Raw genomic sequence first — 26,083 nt, forward strand, 5'->3', positions numbered from 1 at the left:
CTTATTTTCTGTAACCCTAATTTAGTTCTGGGGCAGCCACTAATTGTGCCTAATAAAGTGTTGGGGCAATTCAAACAGATAGTGTCTGTAAAGTGCTTGCTGTCCTGTGTTTGGCACATATTAGGTGCTCAATATTAGATACATGAAAAGGGGCTGTTCTACCCATAGAAGCAGTCCAAACTTAGGTTCCTCTGTATTCTGTTGTGTAAATCAAATGATGTATTGATTGGATTTTTGCTTCCTAAATTCAAGGGACAATGCAGCAAAATTCAGTGGATGATGCAGCAAGAGAAATTAGCAACTTCTTTTCCTTTTCTGGTCTAGTCCTTGGTAAAAAGCTAATCTTTACTAACTTTTGAAAGAGATTTTTTTAATTGAGGTAAAATTCTTATAAAATGAAACATAAACCATTTTAAAGTATACAATTCAGTGAGATTTAGTGGCTTCACAGTGTTATGCAACCATCACTTCTATCCAGTTCCTGGACATTCTTATCACATCAAAAGGAAATAGCATACCCATTAAGCAGTCACTCCTCATCCCTCCTTCTCCAACTCCTGGCAACCACTAATTTCTCTTTCTCTGTGGATTTTCCTATTCTGGATGTTTTGTGTAAATGGAATCATACAGTTTGTGATCTTTGTATCTAGCATCTTTAGTTAGCATAATGTTCATACCTGTGGTTCATCCATATTTTAACACGAGTCAGTACTTCATTCCTTTTCATGGCTGAATAATATTCCATGTATGGATAGACCACATTTTGTTTATCCATTCATCAACTGATAGACATTTGGTCATTTCCACCTTTTCGGCTGTTGTGAATAGTGCTGCTAACAAACATTCATGACAAGTTTCTGTTTTAGTACTTGTTTTCAGTTCTTATGAGTATATACGTAAGTGTGGAATTAATGGGTCACGTCATAATTCTATGTTTATCCTTTTGAAGAACCACTGAACTGTTTCCCTCAGCTACTGCACCATTTTACACTCCTACCAGCAGTGTCCTGAGGCTCCAGTTTCTCCACATTCTCACCAACACTTGTTATTTTCCATTTTCTTTTTTAAAAAATTGTGGCCAAACTAGTTTGTCATTGTAGTTTTGGTTTGCATTTCCCTAACGGTGCTGAACATTTTGTCCTGTGCTTTTTGACCATTTGTATACTTTCTCTGGATAAATATCTCTGGAAGTCCTTTGCTCATTTTAATATTGAATTGTCTTTTTATTGTTGAGTTGTTAGGAGTTCTTTATATATTCTGAATCTGGACCCTTATTAAAACTATGATTTATAAATATTTTCTTCTGTTGTTTGGTTTGTCTTTTCAGTCTCTTGATATGGTCATTTGATGTTCAAGAAGTTTCAGGATTTTTGCTTTTTTGTTTTTAAAGATTTTATTTTTAGGTAATCTCTACCCCCAACATGGGGCTCGAACTCACAATCCTGAGATTGAGTCTCATGCTTCACTGACTGAGCCAGTCGGCACCCACAAGAAGTTTAAGTTTTGATGAAGTCCAAGTTGTCTATTTTTTCTTTTGTTGTTTGTACTACTGGTATCATATCTAACCTTAGTAGCTCTTTTATTTTTCTTCCTATATACACCTTTCACTTTCTAGTGTTCTTTGTCTATTGCTAACATTTATTGGGAATTTACTATGTGTCAAGTAGTGTGCTAAGTACATTGTATTATATACATTGTCCTGTTTAATTCTCAAACAATCCTGAATGATGAGTATTATTATTAACATTATTTTATTGAATTTTTACAATGACTATGGGACGGGTAGTATTGTGTTCACTTTACAAATAAAGAAATCATGATACTAGATGTTAACCAGCCTCTTATAGATGGCAGAGTTGGGATTTGAACCTGGGCTTGAACCTTGCTGGTGTGATTTTTCTACCCATGTTCTTAACCACTTAACATACTGATTTTTGGATCAAAATAGCAAAAGCCTAGAGTCCTTCCACTGTAGGGAAGGAAAAATTGTTCTTCTACCCCTCAAGGTCTTCCAGCTGAACTAACAATTACATTTACATGAGACGGGTTAACAGGAGAAAAAAACCTATTACGTGTGCCTGGAGGCCCAATGTTGAAATTGAGACCCAAAGAGATGACCAAGGCAAGCAGTTTTTTGCTTTTTGGGAAGAGAGACAATACATTTATGAGGAATTGATAGATAAAGAAAACATATTTGGGAGCTTTAACAAGTAAGGAATTCTAAGCAGAATTTGGGCTGAGATAGTAAAAATTAACAGGTTTGTTTCTGTAGCTTTCTTGGCTCTAAAGTTCTTAACTCTGGTGATAAGGATATCTTTTTATTTCTCAGTACAGGGAGGGTACCTTTCATATGACAGATTTGTTTCCTGCTTTCAGAGGAACAGAGGAGGGTCTGAGTGTCCTTGCACCAGCTGTTTCTTCTGTAACTTTTATTTAAAATAATCAGTATGCCAAAGTGGCACATTTTGGGGCAGCCTACCCTTGGCCCCTCCCTACACCACTGTGGTGTTTTCCTAGGTTTGTGATGCAGAGTAATAACTGCTTTGTCCCCAGTCAGAATTCCTACACTGATGATGCCCTTTCCACATTACCCCCCCATTTTGGCTATCCCCAAAGGAAACCACAAAGCAATCTGAATCCACTAAATCACCGAGGCACAAGGATTGATAGCCTTTTAATTCTTATACAAGGGTTTGCATTTTTATGGAGGATGTGGCATTAGCTGAAAAGAATCATTAGCTGGAAAGGTTTTCAGTTAACCAAGCAAAGTGAAAAAGTCAGGCAGAAGATAGTTTTGGGTTGTGGTGCCAGCAGAAGTTAGGAGGCCTTGCCAGGAAGGTGGCCCTCGGGGTTAGCTGCCTGAAGCGGATTCTGCCTTTTCAGTTCTTCCTTCTCTGTCCTGAACCTAGGTGCTTTGAATGTCGTTTTGGTTTGGTTTTTCTGTTTGTTAGTTTTTTAAGTGATAAACTGTACCTGTCTGCAGTATCTGGTTGGGTCAAGAGAAGAGGAAGGGAGAGGTGAGAGAGGGCCGCTCAGTAGGGAACCTGGTCGGCAAACTTGAGTGGGAAAAGGGGCCTCACTATGGGGATAGCACATTTGGAAGCTGGGCATTTTCTTTCTCTAGTAATGTACCATGCTTGAAAAAAAATGTGTACTTTCCCAAACCATGGGGTTGTGGGAAATGCCCACACTATCTGGGTTTATGCATAATCTGATTATTTTTCCTGTAAAATTATTTTTTTATCAAAATATGAATAGGAGAATAAGTGACAGTTGTCTTATTTTGTATCCCTTTCACTGCCTCTCTTGAATAAAAATGCAGGAAGTTGCTGCTGTTTTATTAACTTGGAGCCTGCATGCTTCTCTTTGTTCTTTGTTAAATATGAGCTGGCATGTGTTCCACTACGTTAGCATTTGCTCTTTGGGACTTCAGTGGTTTCTAAATTCAGCACTGCTAAGCCGCTTCCCTGTTTGCTTGAATCAATTGAAGCTGCTATTTTTAGCAACAAAAGGGAATTGAAATAGCAATTTTTTTTTCCATGTAATAGATCCCCAGGAGGAATACTGATGCGAGCTTTCTGTCATTTTCTCTTTTCCCCATCCCCCAAAACCACTCAGAGGAAAGGCGGCTGTCATGGTTTGCGGCAGTATTAATCTTTAATCAATCGAGTGTTTTCTGCATTCAGGTGTTCAGGGAGGGAAAAAAAGGGTCAGGAGAAGGAACCTGCCTAGAATAACTAAGCTCTTATGCATGGGCTCTGCAGTCAGAATTTGGTGGGTAGTGGCAGGGAATAGTCAGAAGAGCTAAAAATAGCATATTTGCTTCCAGTGTTCCTCTAGTCTATTTTTGATGTTTGATTTTGATAAGGTTGATTGGGTGGTTACTAAAAATATCTGTTCTTAGCAAGTTGAGGACAAAAAGAGTAGAATATTTTTAACCTACACAAACTAAAGTATTTTTGTTGACTGTATAAAATCTGGAAGCTGAGCCCTGGTCAGTTGCCAGTATTTTATATAATGTATAACAAGCTAGACACTGCTGGATGCCAAGTTGGGATATTCTTTATAGTTGTCAGTTTCCATCTTCACAAAGGCTTGCAAATTTGGGTTCTGCTGTTATATTTATATCTGAAGACAGAGGCCTTTTTTTAAACCTCCCTTTTCCCCTTCCCTTTATCCACTTCCTCTACCTCATTTCTGCCCCTGGCCATCTTGCCTACTCTCACAGCCAATAGGGAGAGGGGTGGTACCTGTGGCTTTTTTCTATGTATTGTTGAAAATTACCTTCACTTACCTACTTCATAGCCAAATGGAATCTGAGAATACTCAGTGTTAATGGAGGAAGCAGATCTTAATCACAAGAACAATGAACTCTCACTACTTTGCTTTCCTAAGCCAAAATGGTTCGTATCCCCTTCCCCTTTAATACTGCTTTGGATTTGTTCACTTTGTATACACCCTGGCACATTATGAATGAAGTAGTTCTCTCTAACATTGAAAACCATCTCTTTTCAAAGACAGCCTCAGATTCATCTACAGAAAATGTGTCTCTACAGATTCATCATAAAGTTAAACTTCTCTCTGTTAAATTTCTTAAATTTCATTTTAGATCGCTACTTGATGTGGAGAGGGGCTGAGGGATATATGGGGTTGTGTATGGTAGGTGATTAGACATTATTACTAAAAAAAAAAAAGAGTTGACAAAACAGTGGGTAGTATCCTAAGAGGCTAGTTTTCCATTCATGCTCTTTTTTCATTCATTTACTCATTCATTCATCCAGCAAAATCTCTTTAATCATCTACTTTTTGCCAGGCACTGTGCTAGCAGTTAGACTCTGGTGACCCAGACAGACCCTTATATAAATCTTTGTGATGAATGTCATGAAGGGAGGTGAAGTGGGGAGTACTGTGGGGGCAGAGAGCTAGGAGATTCTGTTAGTCTAGAGCTCAAGGAAGGCTTAATGGGAGAGGAGATGTTCAGGTGAGGACCTCAAGGTTGGGACAGAGACACTGGTTGGAGTGAAATTGGGACTAGAGCAAAACTTTTGTAAAGAGAGAACTTGTTACCTTATAGAAACTGGAAAAATTTCAGCATGACCAGGGAAGTGAGTGGTAAGAGGAAAGTGATGGGTATAAGATAAGCTCATGGAAGACCTCGTGAAGAATAGGGGCAGTGGGAAGCCATTTACTGGTTTTAGGCAGGGAAGTGATATCAGATTTGCCCTTTGGAGGGATCACTTTGGCTGCAGTGAACTGGAGAGGAATAGGTATGGGAGCAGGTGAATGATTTAGTAGGCTGTTGGAGTAGTTATTGTGGGAGATGAATGATGGTAGCCCCGGGTGGTGGCAACCGGGAGAAGTGACTGGATTTGTGTTTCAGGTTTTATATAATTGGCAGTAGGGAAACACTGTCACTTCTTGACAGAAGAATGAGATCATAAAAATGGTGCTTGAGAAAGATAATTCTTAACTACGTAGAGCATGAACTAAAGTGAGGAGGACTGAAAGGTTTGTTGGACAAGTCTGTGTGTGTTGGGATGATAGCTTAGGTTGGGGTGATAGCTATTATGAGAATTAACTGGATGATATGAATGAGGTACCTTGAGCAAATATTCTTGTAATCATGTGAATCGTAAATACTTTGTTTTAATAATTGACTTTATTGACAGCTTACTCTTGCTTTTCTAGGCCTATAATCATACTTTAACAGGATAGAAGTTTATTTTTCACCCAGTTTAAAGAATACAAGAATTTCTGTATATGTTTGATTCTCTGTGGTAAGCAGTAAAAAAGGAAATGATTAATTTAAAAAAAAAGTGGCATGGTAATTCCATGGAGTCCTCAGGAACCTTGATTCCTGTGAGTATACACCTTCATCTTAGCCTGTGGCTTCTACCCTCAAGGTTACTTGTGGTTCAAGACCGCCAGACTTAATGCCATCACTTCTGAATTGGCTAGATGAAGGTCAAAAAGGGGCCTCTCCCTGCTGAGTCAGCTTCCTGTGAGCAGCCATTCTCAGAGCCCCTCATATTACTGCTTGCATCTTATTTCCAGAATCTAATCACATGGCCACACCTGGCTGCTGGGGGGTTTGGGAAATAGAGTCTATATTCCAGGCCAGTTTCTGGAAAGTAGGAAGGGAAGACGGTTGCCGACTGGGCTCTGGCCCAGATGTGCATATAACATGAGAAGGAGTCGTCCCTGGGGGTATTTCTGTACTTGGTGCCTTATTTCATTGTGGCTGAGTGCTTAATTTTTTCATTGTAAGAAACCAACAAAAAAAAAAACAAGCAGTACTTCTAATATGAATGATTTGGGAGCTGGTCTTTGCTTCATTGGTTCTCATTGCAAGGTGGTAGGCATTTCAGGGTTAGATAAAATATTTCCAAAAAAAAATGATCTTGGGTACTGCATTGGTGAATTTTAAAAATTTTAATGGTTACATATATACATACATATTTTACACTAATATTCTATTTATAGTAATTAAAACTGGTGGTCTTTTACAATCAAATAATTCAATAAATAGTAATCAAGTAAGTTTCCTATTGAATTTTATTTTTAAGAACTCTGTTTTAAGGAAATGTTAAGTGATCTTGGGAAGCAGGGGGTTAAGCAGTGCTACACTGATTTTTGGGAAACTGGAATAAATAGAGTCTGCTGGCTCAGTTTATACCATCTTTCTATTCGTGGTAGGAAAGGAATTCTTTGTCAGAAAGGCAGGATACGCACATGGGTAAAAAATACCAACAGTAAGAAGGATAAAAAATAGTAATCTATTTCATGTCTTTTCCCAATGCCCCAGAAGCAACACTAAAAGACTTTTGATTTAAGATATGATATGCTTTGATTAGCTTCCTAAAATTAATAATGATGAGTTGACTCCCCAGATAATATGGTATCTTCTTAATAGAGAGAATCACACTATTATTTTATAAAAATAAAAAATTAATGAACGTGATTAGGAGATTTTTCTATCCAACTACCAGCTGCTATCTCTGCTACCACTTTGAATATACATAGCTTTAAAGCAGAGAATGGATCTTTAAAAGCAAAAGCAGCAGGACAATCCTTGTCTCCATTGTCTGTCTTTAATAAATAAATTAAAATTATTTTTTTGCATCAAGTGAAACTTTTATGATTGAAGTTTGACAGATGACTTGGTCGTGTTTTTACGTTATTGCAAACACTTACCTACCATATGACCTAGAGAACTAAAGAATTTGTCATTTCCCCCCCCTTTTTTTTTAAAGATTTTATTTATTTGACAGAGAGAGAGACAGCAAGAGAGGGAACACAAGTGGGGGAATGGGAGAGGGAGAAGCAGGCTTCCCGGCGAGCAGGGAGCCCAACGTGGGGCTCGATCCCAGGACCCTGGAATCATGACCTGAGCCGAACGCAGATGCTTAATGACTGAGCCACCCAGGCACCCCTTGTCATTTCCTTTGATGGAGAAGCGTTAGTTGATCCCCCATTGCCTGGCCATTGTGTAGGTGACTGATTAGTGTAGAACTACAGTGGTGCTTACAGAAATGACAAAGGGAGCCTCTGAGTTTCCAGTTTTATTTTTTATTTCTTAGATGTGCACATAAAAATAATTTTTATACTTTCCTGTTTTCTTAGGAAAAAAATGTACTTGTGAGGTAATATTTGGCTCATATATAACTATGCAATGCTGGATTCGATTTTGAGAATTAGAATATAGAAAAATGATATATTTTTTTAAAGACTTACTCATTTTAGAGAGAAAGAGTGCACGAGAGCACATGCTGGAGGGGAGGGGTAGAGGGAGAGGGAGAGAAACAGACTCCTCACTGCGTGTAGAACCCTACATGGGGCTTTATCCCAGGACCCTGAGACTGTGACCTGAGCTGAAATCAAGAGCTTGGACACTCAACTGACTGAGCCACCCAGGTGCCCCTAGAAAAATGAATTTTTATCTATCTAAAAAGATCAGGCTAAATTTTTAATATTTATATCTGTTGAAAGTCATATTGTTTCTGCTTAATATTTAAAGTCCTAACCATGGAATGGGTGATTTATAGAACACCTAATATCCAGAATGGATCTTAAACATTGTTGTAGTCTCCAAAGTTGTGCACATAATAGTTTCTAAAAACTGTTAATTTGATTTAAATTTGATAGTTAATACTAGGACATGATAGGAAAAAATGTTCCTGCTGGGAGTATAAAGTCAGTTTTTTTTGAGAATTGTGTTTAGTATCTCATTCTCAACTAAAGTTAGTCTACTTTAGTATAATATGTTTCAGAGGAAACTTGGGGAATTTCCCAGTTTTAAGATGACCAAATAACTGTATTTCTAGCCTTTATTTTTTGGAAATCCTCTCTAAAAATTAGGAGAATGAGAAACAGAAAGCTTCAGTTTGATGAGACTAGGGAACTTCTGAAATCCCTCATTCCCCAATAACAGCAAATGTAGGTGGAAGAGTGGTACCTGATTTCACAGAGCAGACACCAGAGTGCTCACAGACAGTCCACCATTAGAAAGCACAAAGATTTGCTTTTGGATCCCAGAAAAGCACAACTAGAAGTGTCAGGTACTTCAAAAGACAAGGGTGGGAAGGGCCACTGAGCCAGATGTGCTTGAGACTCAGGGAAATTGGGCACAGAAGAAGGCAGAGGTGAAACACCCAGCTGAGAGCAGGGGTTGAGTAAAAAGTCTGCAAACTAATAGCTGCTCACCTACCCAGCAGCCAGACGATTGAAACTGAGAAATGCTTCTTAAGAAATACTGAAGGGTTTCAGAGAAAAGATCCTGACTTTTGTGGAATCTCTAATAAAAAAGCTGGTTTACTCACTGATTACCCTAGAGCAAGGCTCACAATGTAATCACCCCACATATGCACACTAGTTGCCATATTAATGCTTGCAAGATGAGACAGACCAAAGTAGTCAAAAGGAATGTAGAGGAAACAGAATATAAGAAGAAAATATAAATATGGTTAACCCTTGAACAATGTGGGGATTAGTGGCCCTGTGCTGTCGAAAGCCTGCGTGTAACTTTTGACTCCCTGAAAACTTAACTACGAATAGCCTACTGCCAACTGGAAGCCCTACTAACAGCAGTTGGTTAACATATATTTTATATTTTATGGGTTAGCTGACTGTGTTCTTACACCCAGAGAAAAGAAAAGCTTATTAAGAAAATCATAAGGAAAAGAAAATACATTTACAGTACTGTACTGTATTTATAAAATCTGTGTATAAGTGGACCCATGCAGTTCAAGCCCATGTTCAACAGTCAACTGTATATAAATAAAGTCTAATTAATATCCTCAGAGATAAGAGAAGATAATAGGTCTATAATAAGAACAAGATGCTCCTTTAAAAAAAAAAGCAAGAGCAATCAGAATAAAGGAGAGCTCTTCAAAATTAAAAATTTGACAACCTAAAATTTAAAAGTCAATAGAAAGTTTGGAAGGTAAAGTTGAAGAAATTTCCAGGAGGGCGCCTGGGTGGCTCAGTTGGTTAAGTGACTGCCTTCAGCTCAGGTCATGATCCTGGAGTCCCGGGATCGAGTCCCACATCGGGCTCCCTGCTCAGCGGGGAGTCTGCTTCTCCCTCTGACCCTCTTCGCTCCCGTGCTCTCTGGCTCTCATTCTCTCTCTCTCAAATAAATAAATAAAATCTTAAAAAAAAAAAAATTTAAAAAAAAAAATAAATAAATAAAAAAAGAAATTTCCAGGAAAGTAGAACAAAAAAAAAAAGTATGACTAATAGAGAAAGTGTTATATCTAAATTCTGATAAATAAGAATTGCAGAAAGAGAAAAGTATGGGGAAGAAATTTTCAATGAATCAATATAAGAAAACTGCCAGAATTGAAGACCATGGATTTCAAGGCCCATCAGTGCCTAGCACCAATGAATGGGAAAACACCCACTGAAAGGTATATTATCGTGACAGAGTGCTAAAGATTAAATGATAAAAGCTCCAGTGACAAAAAAGCAGGTCACTTATAAAATGGTCTGAACTCAGAATGGTGAAACACTTTTTGAGCAATGTCGGTGCTGGAAGACAATGGAGAGTTGTCTTCAATTTTTTGTTGTTGTTGTTAAAAATGATTTCCTGCAATGAGTCATGGAAGACTACATCAAAAACTAATGATGTAATGTATGGTGATTAACATAACATAATAAAAAAAATGATTTCCTGCTTAGAATTTTATACCCAGTTAAACTATTATGTACTAGGTTAGAATATACACTCTCTAAAAAAAAAAAGACATACACAATCAAAAAGTTTTCTCTTAAACTATCAAAAAAAGTTTCTCTTAAGCTGTCACATGAATTTAATAGGATATTCTGGATGTCATCATAGAACAGAAAGACATTCAGTAACAAGAAAATATGAAAAAGATACAGACTTTTGTTGATAATACAGTAGAACCCCCTCTTATCTGAAGTTTTGCTCTCCGCAGTTTTCAGTTACCTGCTGTAAACTGTGATCCAGAAGCAGATGATCCTCCTTCTGACATCTTGTTAGAAGGTAAATAGGGGCGGCTGGGTGCCTCAGGGGTTAAGCGTCTGCCTTTGGCTCAGGTCATGATCCCAGCGTCCTGGATCGAGCCCCGCATTGGGCTCCCTGCTCTGCAGGAAGCCTGCTTCTCCCTCTCCCACTCCCCCTGCTTGTGTTCCCTCTCTTGCTCTGTCTTTCTCTGTCAAATAAATAAAATCTTAAAAAAAAAATAAGGTAAATAGTAGCCTATATCATAATGCCTACATCATTCATCTCAGTTCAGCTCATCATGTGGACATTTTCTCTTACATCATCACAAGAAGAAGGCTGAGTATAGTTCAGTAAAGTTTTGTGTGAGAGAGAGATCATATTCACATAGCTTTTATTATAGTACATTACAATGTTTATTTTATTATTAATGTTAATCTCTTACTATGCTTAACAGAAATTGAACTTTATTATAGGCATGTATGTCTAGGAAAAATCATAGTATATATAGGGTGTGGTACTATCCATAGTTTCAGGCATTGTTGGGGGTCTTGGAATGTATCCCCCATGGAAAAGAGGGCACTACTATAATGTACCAATATTTGTTCATGAATTGTGACAAATGTAAGATGTTAGCAATAGGAAAAACTGACTTGAAATATAGAGATCCCCCTGTATTATCTTCATAGTTTTTGGTAAGTCTAAAAAACTTCTAAAATAAAAAGTTTATTTAAAAAATACGTTTACAAAAATGTGTCTTCATGCATCTATCCTTGGAAAGCTACTGGTGGATGTGCTCCCTAATAAGGAACTAGAACAAGATCTAGAAATAAGAGCTTCAACACAGGAGAGAGAGGCCAAGGGAATTCCCAAGGTTATGTTCTAGAACAACAGCTGTGCAGCAGAGTAGCCATTCCAAAGAGGAACAGGATAAAAGCTGGAGGGCTCTGGGAAAGTAATCTCTATGGAAAAACAAAGGAAAAAAAAATTCATGGGATTGATTGTGTGGAAAATTGTACTGAGAGGCTGTTAGGGAATGGGAGAAGATTTATTTTTATTTTATTTTTTTAAGATTTTATTTATTTGACAGGGACACAGCAAGAGAGGGAACACAAACAGGGGGAGTGTGAAAGGGAGAAGCAGGCTTCCCTCAGAGCATGGAGCCCGATGTGGGACTCGATCCCAGGACCCCGGGATCATGACCTGAGCCGAAGGCAGACACTTAACGACTGAACCACTCAGGCGCCCCTGGGAGAAGATTTAAAAAGAAAACTATGCAAATGGAAGAAAAAGGCAATTTGAACTACAGGAAAAGAAAAATGTTGACCAAGAAAGGAAATGTAATTATACTCTCTTACTTGGTTTAGTAGTGAATAATATATTTACCTAGCCACAGTAATTGTTGTATAATAAAGAATTTGGCTTTCATCCCTGGTTTCTGGTGGGGAGAATCTAAATCCTTGGAATTTCCTGCATGATAGGATTGTCTTTATTCATGGCAGGCCCTGATACTTTATGCCAATGAGAGGACTCATGGTGGGACTCTGGATAGCTTCAAGATGGGGGCTGGTCATGCCGTAAAAACCAACCATGTGATTAGAAGATTGGAGGTCTGAGCCATGTGATAGCAGCTCAACCTTTCAAGCTCTGGGAGGGAAGGGGGGTTGGAGGTTGAGTTCAGTGACATGGCCAGTGATGCAGTCAACCGTGCCTTTGTAATAAAGCCCATTACAAATTCTGGACATTGAAGCTTGATGTGGCTTCCTAGTTGGTGAACACATTGGTGTGCTGTGAGGGTGATGTGGTCTGATTCAGAGAGGGCACGGAAGCTCTGCATTTAGGACCTTCCTAGACCTTGCCCCCTGTGGCTATTCATTTGGCTGGTCCTGATTTGTATCCTTTATTAAAAAACTGTAATCACAAATCGTTAAGTTGTCCCGAGTCCTGTGACTTGTTTAGTGAATTGCTGAACCCGAGGAATTGTGGGAACCCTGAATTTTGTAGTCAGTCAGAGTGTGGGTGCCTGTCGGGACCTCTGAACTTGCAACTGATACCCGAAGTATGGGCAGTTTTGCTGGGGCCCATGTCCTATGGTTAGTGTCAGAATTGAGTTGCATTATTTTAATAATCTACACACTGAGTATTGACAAGAGTCTTGTGATATAGTTTCATTGGAAGGAGGTGGAAGATAAAGAGGAGTGGGTGTTCCATCAATTATAATAAGTAATAAAAATTGATGAAGCAGGAGATAACAGTGTGAACACAGGATTTAGAATAAGGATGAAAACATAAGAGTGGGTGCGCCTGCATGGCTCTGTCAGTTGAGCATCTAATTCTTGGTTTCAGCTCCGGTCATGATCTCAGGGTCGAGAGATCAAGCCCCTTGTTGGGCTCAGAGCTGAGCATGGAACCTGCTTAAGATTCTCTCTCCCTCTCCCTTTGCCCTCCTCCCCAGTGCACACGCACTCTCTCTCCTCCCTCCCCAAACTGTAAAAAACACAAAGATCATTGTTTCACAACCTCTAATGAAATTCTGTATCTCAGTGGTGATCAATGCCTGCTAATAAAACAAGAAAGAAAGATAACCAGACATGTGCCTCCTGATGTAAATATGCATTATCACTTTTAAAGTATTCTTACCAAAAAAATCAAACTTGAATTTGATCAAGCATTGATAGGTAACCACTAGGGGACAGAAGAACATGTTACATGACATCAGGGGAATATAATCAGCAAATGCCAGGCTGGGAAAGTAATAGGACCCAATATCTTCAACAGCTAGTAGGGAAGTTGGGGGTGGGGGAAGGAAGGGAGGGAAAAGGAGTAGAAGGGGAGGAGAGAGAGATGGAGGTTGAATAAATAGATATAGAAAGGTAGATGGATAGATAGACCTATAGATTAAAAGAGATTTAATAGACGTTAACCAATTTTAAGTATGGAAGTTATTTAATCCTGATTTGACCAAATTACTAGAAGTTTTCTGAAACATTTGGGGAAATTTACATACTGATTGGATAGTTGATATTTGTCTTGATATTAGATAATTAGGATTTATTATTTCCAGTTTAGGAATCAGGATAATGGTATTGTGGTTATTTTAAATAACATATACTGAAATTCTTATGAAGTTATATGTTAGTGATTTACCTAAATAATCTGAGATGGGAGGAAGTGGGTGGAGGTATAGTTGAAGCAAGATTAGTTAAAATCAAGTTGATAGTCTTCGAGGCTGGGTCATGGGTACATATGGGTTTGTTATACTGTTTTTATTTTTTGATATGTTTGCCCTTTTGTAATTTGAAAAAAGTGTTTTTAGGACAGATACAAGAAAATCCTACTTTACTCCATAACTTGTTTTCCATAATTTGTAAATGGTTTGGAAAATCTCAGAGAAGTTTGAGGCACATCCCTAACAATTTGGAGAAGATGGCTATGCTCTGAATTTGTAACAAGCATCATTCCAGTATTTCAGAGATAAGATACCATGATGAAGCCTGACCCACTATAATTTTCAAATGTTTCTGCTACGTAAGGTTTTTGAGGGGGGCCTGGGTGCTCAGTTGGTTAAGTGTCTGCCTTTGGCTCCGGTCATGATCCCAGGGTCCTGGGATCAAGCCCCGCTTCAGGTTCTCCACTCAGTAGCAAGTCTACTTCTCCCTCTCTCGCTCTCTTGCTCTCTCTCTCAAATAAATAAGTAAAATCTTTTTTTATTTTTTTTAAAGATTTTACTTATTTATTTGACAGAGCGAGAGAGCACAAGCAGGAGAAACAGTAGAGGGAGAGGGAGAAGCAGGCTCCCCACCAAGCAGGGAGCCCGATGTAGGTCTTGATCCCAGGACTCTGGGATCATGACCTGAGCCGAAGGCAGACGCTTAACCCATCTGAGCCAACCAGGTGCCCCCAAATTAAAAAAAAAGGGGGGGTGTTGAGCTTGTAAGAGAAATGCACTTTCCCATAGAAGAAATCAATCTTACTCAATTTCTTTTTATTGCCCATAATTTTGAAAAATTAAGTTTATTAAGGTATAACAGATATAATATATACTTAAATATGCATTTTTAAAGTGAATTCTTAAATACTTATGTACCCAAATCAAGATATAGGATATACATCCTCTACCCCAGAGGTCCCTTAATGTTCCTTTTACCCTTTTTTTTTTTCGCCTTCATAGATGGAATCATAACAGCTTGTATGCTTTTATGTCAGGCTTTTTTCACTCAGCGTAATGTCTGGGAGATTTGTCCATGTTTTGAATATATTGGTAGTTCTTTTTTATTGTTATTTAGTATTCCATTATATGAATATACCTCCGTTTACTTATTCTCTTGTAGATCAGTGTTTGGGCATGTTTACCTATTACACATAAATAAAGCTACCGTGAGCATTCTTTTGATAGACATGATGCGTTCATACCTCTTGGGAATTGCTAGGTCACAGGGTAGGCATATGTTTAGTTCTGGACATAATGCCAAATAGCTTTTTTTTCAAAATGATTGTATCAATTTACAGTGCCACCAGCAATGTATGAAAGTTCCAGTTGCTCTACAACCTTGTCAAGACTTGGTATTGCAGTCTTTTAAATTTTAGCCACTGTGGTGGGTATTCCGTCTTAAATTTGAATCACTAGTGTTGCTTCATCTTTTATATCATAGTATTACACAGGTCCTCTGGTGTATAACTGGTGGGTCCTAACTATGCTTGGTTCTTCATTGCAGCTCTTAACCTAAACTGTTTTTTTTCTTTTCTCAGTTGTCACAGGTGGTACTGATGGAATTGGAAAATCATATGCAGAAGAGGTAGGTAATTTTCAAGATCTTTTTTTTTTGTATAAAAATAAAAGAACAAATACAGGATGATCTCTTACAGTTGCTTTGATTGTTGAAGTTAAAAACAAATATAGTGTTATATAGTACAATAGATATGCTTTATTTCTAATCAGAAACACCACACTTGCTCAAAGACAATCTTAAAATAAATTTTTGTGCAAAAATGAGTATAAAACTTTCTATCCCAGTAAATTGGAATTGGGGAAAATGTAGCATAGTTTTATTTTATATTGTGTAATTATGGACAGTCCTTAGTTTTAAAGTCAGTTGTTTTGAACTATTTTCCAAAAGGTGGCTGTATTATTATGGAATAGTTTTATTTCCAGCCTAGTCCATGGCATCGTTTTTTAAATAAGACTATAATTAACAAAAAGATATTGATGGACATGGGCAAAAGGTAACATCATGAAAGCATAGGGACCATGGTAGTTTGAGGACCATTGTACAAAGCAGGAGCACTGCGTAGTACTCTTTTAAGGCAAGCTTCCCTGCCCTCTGGTTCTGTTGAGGGACCACAGCTTATGATACTGCCCAGTTGTGATGACAATCTTGGCAGATCCACTGGATTTCTCATTTGTCATTTCCAACAGAGGATCTTTTTAAATCTTCCTTGGTTGCCAGTCTTTCAGTCTTTATGTATCCAGTCCAAAACAAAAAATTTTTTTTAAAACAAAATATTTTTTAAAGCTGACTTTTAAATTATAGAAGTAATAGATACCTATGATTTTATTTCTTTATTTATGAAAGATTATTTATTTTAGAGAAAGAGTGCGAGCATGAATGGGAGGGGCAGAGGGAGAAAAAGAGACAATCTCAAGCAGATTCTGCATGCAGGGCTCAATCTCATGACCCTAAGATCACGACCTGAGCCGAAACCGAGTCAGACACTTAACCAGCTACGCCACCCAGATGCCCCAGTGCTTATGATTTTAAAAACTAAAGCAGTGTAGATGGGTACAAAATGAAAATAAAAGTTTTACTCCTTCTGAGACCCTTTGACATTTATATACTGGCTTGATTCAGAAAGATAGCCCTTTGGGGGAATCCTTTTGTAAAGTCTTCATTTTGGATTGTCCATTCATTATAACTTAGGTTTATTTTTTTTTTTTTAGTTGGGTTTACCATATTATCAGGTTTTCTTAAAATGAGAATATATCTGATTTCTGTTTTTAAATGCAAGTACAGGCGTGATTCAACTGCTTGGTGTTTTTTATTGTTTCAGTTAGCGAAACATGGAATGAAGATTGTCCTTATCAGCAGATCACAGGATAAACTGAATCAAGTTTCCAGTGAAATAAGTAAGTTTTTCACACACCCTCTTCTTTCATATTTACGAAAGGAATACAGCTAATCTAAGCTGAATGTTTTCAAGTAGGTATCTAGCACTGACATATTTATTTATAGTTCAGAAAGCTTCTTATGTTGTTAAAAGGGATGCTCTATTTTTATTTATTTATTTATTTTTAAGATTTTATTTATTTATTTGACAGAGAGAGACAAGTGAGAGAGGGAACACAAGCAGGGGCAGAGGGAGAGGGAGAAGCAGGCTTCCCGCAGAGCAGGCAGCCCGATGCGGGGCTCAATCCCAGGACCCTGGGATCATGACCTGAGCCGAAGGCAGACGCTTAACGACTGAGCCACCCAGGTGCCCCAAAAGGGATGCTTTAAAATGGGTCATCATTTTTTTTTCAAATTAATATGGAACTGTTAAAATTTCCTTAAAATGTCTTTTTCTGACTCAGTTGTTGTTAGGAGCCAGATTCTCTGATTATTTTATCATGTTCTACTTAAACACCTGAATTCCTTTTCTGTTGCTTTATTTCAGTATTCTTGCATTTTCTTTTCACTCTTTGACATCATTGCCTCTAAATGTAATCATATATAATTGAAGAAAAATACAGAAGGCAGTCTATCTACATATGAGAGGGAATCTTTTGAGCTTTCTTCTTAGGCAGCTATGCTTGAGACCTGAATTACTGTATAGCAAAGATTCTTAACTCATGTCTAATTAACCAACCCGATGGATAAAGCAGTGCTGTCCGTTTCCTGGGTAGAACACACTGACTGCTGTTCCCAGCGTGCTGACTGTTCGCAGCTGGTCGGGTTCTCAGTGTGATGCTTTTGTGCTTTTAGCCCCCCAAGTCACCTTATTGGCTTTAAGAGTCAGCTATGCTGAGTGCATTTATTATTTAATATTCCACACACTGATGCGGTATTTGTGTAAAGAGGGGGAGTTATTTCTACAAAAACGAAGTTGAATGCTCTGAAAAAACTGAGAAAAGCAAGTTCTTTCAGAAATTGGCTGTCAAATTAGTGGTGAACAAGACAAATGTAAAATAATTGGAAAAAATGATAAAAAGTAAGAAATTTGCTCTCCGATTGTTTCGTATGTGTTGAAATTTTTGCTGCACTTTAAAAGAACTAGACCTGCAATCATAAATGACGCATTATGGGCGTGGGTGAGACAGGAAAGTCTGGAATACCAGTCAGCAGATCTAAACTCAAATGTAAGGCAGGGATCCTACCCAGAGGACTGGTGAATGAATTACACTTATGCAAGGTTTAAATTAAATAAAATGGTTACAATGTGTATTTGTCGTTTTCTAGGATTCCTGCTTTAACTTCTATGAGTAGCCAACTAATAAACTGCTCCAATTCTTTCAGATGAGAGAGGATTTCTACTGCATTTTTTTTTCAGCTGTACTGAGATATCTCAACTGCTGTATAATACTGTGTAAGCTGAAGGCGTACCACATACTATATTTTATTATTAACATTACTACCTACTATTAACATTTATATGGTACTTTATTATTTATTCCCTCACATGTATTATCCTCTTTTATCTTTCAGACATCCTTGTGAGGTATATATTTTTGTTATTGTTTCTTTCCAGGCCGTAACTGGTTCTTCTGGACAGACTACATATAAATGCACTTAATCTTTATGTAAAAAACAGATCCTTATAGATAATAATATTAAGTATGTTAAATTTTTTTTTTCTTAAACCCTGTTGCTGTCATAGATCTTTACATCTTTGGCATTTAAGGATTTTAACTTTCAAGTTTTGAATTATATAAACACAACCCTGAAGGTCCAAGACATACAGTATTTTGCAGTTTGGCTCAGGTGGGAATTTGAATGAAACCATGGCACTAATGAGCCTGAGGCAGTTAACTTAGATAGTAGTTGAACTTCACATGTTGCCTGATCTTAACACTGTTTCTTTCTTAGTTCCCTGTGCTCGTGTGTATAATTTAACTCTTACAGTGATAAAAATGTTGGGTTTGTGCATGTGTAGATAAAATTGGCTGTTAATGAAAGCATTTCCTAGTTGCTGGAAGTAAAGGTTCATAGGTGAAAAATAGAACCTTTGATGAAATGGAATGTTGAATTTTGAAATGCTGTGATCTGAACAAACCACCATCTACTTGATCCCAAGACAAGTAAAAGCTACCTCATGACAGTCTTTTAGAAAGTGCTCCAGCCTGTACAAAAAATTGCTCAACATGCCAGAAGTATACTTTAATGATATTTGAGAATTTATTCACTTGTGATAGGAGGTGACATATGACTGGGCAGAGATGCCATTTTGGATAAAGACGGGATCCTGTTCAAACATTTTCATGAAGGCACAGATGGTGATGCACTGAATTGACCTTTATTATGTTTTCCTGGGCATCATATAAATTTAATGAGAAAGGTGGTATCAGCAGACCAGGTCGTTGGTTCTAAGCTGAAGAAATACAAAGGAGATTATATACACCTGTACAGGTTTTCAGCTCAGATGTAAATCATCTCTCTGGCAGGATAGTGTTTTGATGAACATCTATTCCAGGAGAAGGAAGGACCAGAATTTAATGTTGACAGAGACAGACTAACTCTGTTTATGCCTTCAACACATCTTTATTGAATGCCTGTGCACCAGGTCCTGTGCTAGATAGTCCGCATACAGTGGTGAGCATGACAGAGGCACTCCTTGTTCCATGGAACTTACACGCTAGTGGAGGAGACAGAGAAAAAAAAAAGGTAGGAAAGCAAAAAATGAAACAAAGCAAATCAGACAAATAAATAATTGCAGTTTGTAATAGTGCCATGAAAGAAACAAACAAGGAGAGAACATGGAGAAGTTCTCATTTTGTAGCAATGTGGTGAATTTTATGACTGACAGGATGTTAAAGGGCCAGACTAATAACCTCTTGCCCATATAATGGCACTCCCGTTATGCAGCTGGAGCCTTAGGTGATGAGAGTATCCACTGGGCCCTCTTAGGGGGTGTAGTGGTGGAGGGATTGTGTGTGCAAGTTGCACATGATAAATCCACTCCAGCATTTCTTAATGAGCCTTTGAATCCCTGCCACTACATTACGCCAGGAAGTTGTGGCCTCCCAAACTTACTAAATGGAGGGCCGTCATGGAGTCCAAGTTGCAGTCAGCCAACCAAGTTAACTAACTCTTAGAGCCCCTTCCAGTTGTATAAGCGAAATCTCTGGTAAGTGATTCATATTTTAAAAACTATCCCAGTCTGGCATTGTATTATGTTTCCCTTGGCCTAGCACTCTTAGAATCATTCTCACATAGATTTCCTAGGTATCTGGCAATACAAATTAGCAAACTTCTGCAATTATTTTTGTGTGTCAGTTATTACTTTATGGATCTGACTTTATACTTGTTCCTCAAAGAATGCTGTGATCTTACCCTGTTATGACTAGCAGTAAGGGATGGTCTCATTGGGTCTTGAGGAGAAGAGGAATTCTCTTGGAAGGAAACTGCCCTTAGAGTTACCATGACGTTATGCAGGTTCTTCAATCCCGGGAAAGCTAATCTCTTCCGACACAGGAGAGCAAGCTATTTCTCTTTGCACTGGCCAAGGGAGGCTCAGAATAGCTCAGGGGTTCAAGATCCTTGGCTTCAGTTGAGTCCACACAGATAGCCCCATCCCAAGTCTCATTCAGTGTTTTCACTTTCATACATGAGACATGGTGAATCTGTGGAGTTCAGCTTACACATTGTAATTCTGCACCTGGCACAGTTAAATCTGATGTTAGCAAGGGGAGCCCTGTGGCTGTAAAACATAGAGGTTTTTATTAGGGCTGCCATAGAAGTTCTCTGGTTCTCTGTTCATAAATGGGAGCTGAAAGTTTAAAGACCTAAGTTTGTCATTTTCTTTCTGTAAATGCTCCAGTGCATTCAGAAGAAGCTATGCTATACCACAATCTTTGTATTTATCATTTCTGCCCAACTCAAATGTGACAGCTACTTGGTCCCTTAAGGCACTTCTTCAGTAGATACTTTATTATAATCAGCAGCCAGCATTAATTTGATTAATGGTGATGCAACTGCATTATGGATCAAATCAAACCAATATCAAAGTCCTTTGAGGTCTGTTTTTGGGGATCCCACTGCTGATACCAATTTCTCTATCAGTCAGACTTGACTCAAGAAACAGAAGTCAGGCAAGTTAGTTTAACTAGGCTAACTTTTCGTTTCTTTTCTTTTCTTTTTTTTTAAAGATTTTATTTATTTATTTGACAGAGAGAGACACAGCGAGAGAGGGAACACAAGCAGGGGGAGTGGGAGAGGGAAGCAGGCTTCCCGCCAAGCAGGGAACCCGATGTAGGCCTCGATCCCAGGGGGACCACGACCCAAGCCAAAGGCAGACACTTAATGACTGAGCCACCCAGGGGTCCCTAACTTGTCTTTTCTAATCCAGCTCTTACATTCACTCCAGGAGGTTAAACTCATCCCTCCTTCTTTCCTACATGACTGAAGAAGAAAAGAGGAAAGGAGGGGATTGAAAAAGAAACCACATGCCAATTGAGAAAAAACAAGGACTCTTCTGGGCTCCTGTCACCTTCTGACTCTCCACTGTCATTATGTAAACTTGGGGATTCTATTTCTTTAGAAGCAGTTTCTTGTGAGTGTGCAGGACAACCTACTTATCAAAGTTCTTCATGAAAATTTTTAAAGGATTATATATAATTTAGTAGGGAACTAAATGTTTTGCCAACAATGGATAAGTGCTTTCTCGGGATAGGTTGCTTTGATGAATTTTTGCTTCTTTGTAAGGATACCTGTCACCCATTGAATTAATACAAGCTGAGAGTCAACACATATATAATAAGCTTATTTTATTATCTTTGTTAGCCAGGATTATTAATATATTCAGTATCTTTGTCAGTTTTGATTTGTCAAAGAGAAAAACTCCTAGATAATTTTTGAACTCTGAGCTAAGTTTTTACTTGCAGAAAGCACAAAGCAAAGACTAGCTTTTAGAACAACCTATTGGCTCACAAAATGTAGAGATGGTGATATTTACAGTCCATATTTGTACATGGCAGTTGGTAATTCTGATTGCATTCACTTTAATCGGCTTTGATTTAAAAAACCACACATTTCTGTCTTTGATTTAAAAAAAACAAGGGGCGTTTTGGCTTAGTCAGAAGAGCATCTGACTCTTGAGTCCGAGCCCCATGTTGGGTGTAGAGATTACTTAAATAAAACAAAAAAAACAGATAGGGTGTTTCTCTCTTTTTGTTAATTATCTCAGGGTATAAAGCTCTGGGATGGCCCTGTAATTCTGTGATCTCTTGAAATGTAAAGCTTTTAGAAATGTAAGCACTGGGTGTTACATGCAAACAATGAATCATGGAACACTACATCAAAAACTAATGATGTAATGTATTACATTAATTATACATAATATTAATACATATTATTAATACATAAATACATTAATACATAAATTAACGTAACATAGTAAAATAAAATTAAAAAAAAAGAAATGTAAATCTTATTGGTCTGTAGTCAACAGAGGAATAGGGTTAGGTTAAAAAAAATCAGTTTCACTTTTTCAAACCTTACCTCTGATCAAATCTGTATAGGTTAGATATGGATTTGACCAAATAAGTTTGTTTCACAATTTTCTGATGCACTCTCAGCAGCATTAATGTGATGCCTTGTTATATTTAGCCTCTTTCATTTACATAAGGACAAGGTGTTAGTGAACCTTTTTACTTTCATGTTTAATGAAACTAGAACCACATGATGTTAGGATCAGAGAGTTGACCTCATGCAGCCCCTAGAGTCTTATATGTTTTTCTGTCACTTCTGTAGTTACCAGAAATATTTTTATTGCCCCTACAGTTCACATATTCTAAGGTAAGGAACCACCAGGAACCAAAACCCAGCTGGTTTGCCTCTCCTGGTTTTGCCTGTGGTACCTGTAATTGTAGAGGTATCCTTGTACTTTAAGATCTCCAAATTCGTCAGCGTTTCCAGAAAGTGACATTTTTTGTACTACCCATGAGACTGAGGTGTCCCATAAGCCACTGAGCAGGTGCCAGGACAGTTTCCTTGAAGCATTGTTTCTACATATTGGAGTGTAATTATTGTTCCTTACTAGTGGGCTTGTCGTGCCTAATTAAATGAGATTTACCGTTAAATGAAACATTTCTGGCATGGTCATGGTTACAAATTTGTTTTATCTAATTACATCCTGGTAGGAGGAAGGATAGATTCTTATTGAGCCTATGCAAATGATTACATTGCCATGTAAGGTGAAAGAACTCAGTAAGGACATGTATACCATCTGACTATCGTGCTGATTAGTTTTGCAGACAAGGCCAATCAATATGTGTTGTATTTTCTTTTTCTTTTTCTTTTTAAATATTGTGTGTTGTATTTTCTATACATTTTCCATCTTTAAATTTACCTAAACAATTTAATAGTTTATGTTCCAGTTGCTATTGCTGCATAACAGCTACCCCAAACTTATCAATGTGAAATAATAACCATGTTAGGTACTCAAAAATTCTGCTGATCAGGAGTTTTGCCAGGACCTGGGAGTACAATTCTTTTGCCTCTCATGGCATTACTGAGTTCCCTAACTGTGATACTAGCTGGTGGAGAGGCTGGTTCAAAAGATTTAAGATGGCTTCTCTCACAGGGCTGGTGCCATGGTCGGGAATGACCGGAAAGCTGGACAGAGCTGGGACTGTTGGCCGGAGTGCCTCTGCGTAGTCTCTCTAGCATGGCCAGATCAGGGTAGCTGGACTCCTCACAGGGTAACTCTCATCCCTCACAGTGAATGGTGCAAGACGACAAAACATAAGCTGATGTGTTTTTGTGACCTACTCTCAGAACTCACGTAGTGTTACTTTTGCTGTATTCTATCGGTCAAAGCGGACATGAGCCTGCCGAGATCCAAGGTGAGAGGAATATTCTCCACCTCTTGATGGAGGAGTGACGTGGTAACATTGGAAAAGAGTGTGTGGGAAGGGAGATATTTTTGGAAAATAAAATCTGGATCTGGAAAATAACGGTCAGCCACAGTTTATAAGCTATATTAAGGTTTTTCAGGGAATATTTTTCTCAATTTCTGGGGGATCAGTTGGTGCAACATACCATTCAAAGAGTGCTTCATTCCAGTTTGCCCAAGGACAGCCAGCCACAAAGGGGTGGGGGAGTAAAAAATTAAGAAGAAAAACATTTTCTCGAAACCACTGTTAAGTTTCTTTCATTGATCTCATTCAGTTGCAAAATTAATTCTTCCATTGGATCTTGGGTCAAAAACATTAAAGAGTCCTATAGATACTGACTCAGTTTCCTGGTATAATCTGTCCCATAGTTGAGCTTGGTGGCAGTGTCAGGTTACACTGGGAAGGAAGTCTGACATGGGAGTTGATTGTTTACAGCATTCGTGACGGTCAAGAGTACTGAAACAAGCTTCCATCTACTGAGGCTATTATTTATGTGTTCTTTCTAAAGACTCAATTTTCTGATGTCCAGCTTAAGGGCCTCCAGCTTTTGGCAAACATGAAGGAAAAGTAGGAACCCCCTGTTAATAAGACTGATGACCTCTCGTTCACTATTTACAATAATTAACAGTATCAGAATAGAATACCCTGTTTTGCTATAATATAGAGGTAATTAATGATTTAGTCAGTAATTTTTCTCAGGGCATGAGCCTTATGGTGGACACAAAAGGCATTGATAAAGCTCCAGGGACTTCAATAAAGTGTTTTAAAATTGCCACCAATTAACCGTAATCGTAGATATCATTTTGTTCATAGTCGTGTGCCAGGCTGTGCACAGGAGCATGAATACGTTTCTGTCTGTCCTGAAAAGTATACACATGTTGAATGATATTCATTATTAGTCACACCTTGGCTCTGCCCATGTTATGGGCTTGATAAACAGAACAGCTCTCATAAGAGAGTTGAGCTAATTAAAGATATAGAGAATATACTACATATCTAGTTTTTTCCTAATAGCGTCTCTGCTGGGTAGTGCTACCTAGTGGCCATCTGGGAAATACCAATGATAGTTCGGGTACAACATATGTCTTAATCAATTTTATTATTTTTATTATTTTTTTAAAGATTTTATTTATTTATTTGACACAGAGAGAGAGACAGCTAGAGAGGGAACACAAGCAGGGGGAGTGGGAGAGGGAGAAGCAGGCTTCCCGCTGAGCAGGGAGCCTGATGAGGGGCTCGATCCCAGGACCTTGAGATCATGACCTGAGCCGAAGGCAGACGCTTAACAACTGAGCCACCCAGGCGCCCCTTTATTATTTTTAATATTGTGGCCCAAATTTGTGAAGGCAGTAGCATAAAGAGTTGCCAGGAGACTAGTGGTTATAGCAAAATATAAGCATAAGTCACGGGTGCCCAAGACAAGAAATGATTAGAGTCGTGGTTTAAGTGACATTATATTACATATAAGTAATTCAAATAAAACATAGCCTTAAGAAACAATAATTATTAGGAAATCCAGCCTTTTTAGAAACAAGAAACTTTTGTTAAAAAACGATTCAAGGGATGACAAAAGTCAATAGAAAAGCTTAAAAAGTTAACAGGCTGTTAGAAAATGAGAGTGTTTTGGGGAGATACAGAACCGTTGTTGGCCAGGCTGGATACTGAAGGTACAGAATAATTTTTTTACAACTTTCTCATTACGAGAAGACTATATTATCAAAGATCAGATTTCTTCTCAACAGCTGGTTTCATACTATTTAATTCATAAGCTTTCTTTGTTGGTTTTAATATATTTTATACTTACTTATACATATATTTAGATAAGTGAACACTTTCACCTGAACCTTAAAATGTATTAACTTTATGTTCCATTATTACGTTGTAAGAAGATTCACCTATCACAGTGACTTTGCCATCCCAATTGGGGTTTTCTTTAAGATGCCTCCTTCTTTAACTCACTGTGATATTAGTATAGTATCTTAGGGTCAATTAAGAATCATAGAAGTTATATTTAAGTTGACAATGCAGAGCAGTACAATCATTATTGATACCAAGTTTGTCTGAGAGATGACATTTGCAAATTTTACACAGAGGACAGGAAGAGTAATTAACATCAATGATTTGCAGCATTGTCTGAAGTTTAGAAAAGCCCATCCTTTCATAAAGACACCAACTGTCATAACTTAAAATAGTTTGTGGAAGCAATGATAATATAGCTAACTGATAAAACCTATGTAGAAAATTTAAAAGTTCAAAGAATGAAATGTTAGAAAGAAGACATATAGCCACTTTTAAAATTAAAATGGTCAAACTAGTTCTAATTTGGCCAATGTTTTACCTTAATTAAGACTTTTATGTATATCTTGGTTATCTTATATAATTCTTTGTTTATTTACCAATTATTAAAAATACTTCAAAAGTTTATTAGTGCATTTAAAATTAACTATTAGTTGCTAGCCAAATGTCTGTTTGAATTTTTTACTGTCACTGCTCGAGCTGGTCATTTCTGTGAGAATGAATTTTCTGAAATT

General features: G+C 37.8%; 1 protein-coding gene across 1 annotated transcript in view; it reads left to right on the top strand.

Annotated features, from left to right (window-relative positions):
- Positions 1-26,083, top strand: part of HSD17B12 (hydroxysteroid 17-beta dehydrogenase 12) — a 167,575-nt gene that overhangs the window by 49,838 nt on the left and 91,654 nt on the right. Inside the window, exons 2-3 of the mRNA XM_027577727.2 lie at positions 15,215-15,261; positions 16,514-16,589. Coding sequence (XP_027433528.1) covers positions 15,215-15,261; positions 16,514-16,589 — 123 coding nt within the window. The remainder of the gene's footprint in view (positions 1-15,214; positions 15,262-16,513; positions 16,590-26,083) is intronic.

Source organism: Zalophus californianus, chromosome 11, assembly GCF_009762305.2.
Source record: "Zalophus californianus isolate mZalCal1 chromosome 11, mZalCal1.pri.v2, whole genome shotgun sequence".
Taxonomy (NCBI): Eukaryota; Metazoa; Chordata; class Mammalia; order Carnivora; family Otariidae; genus Zalophus; species Zalophus californianus.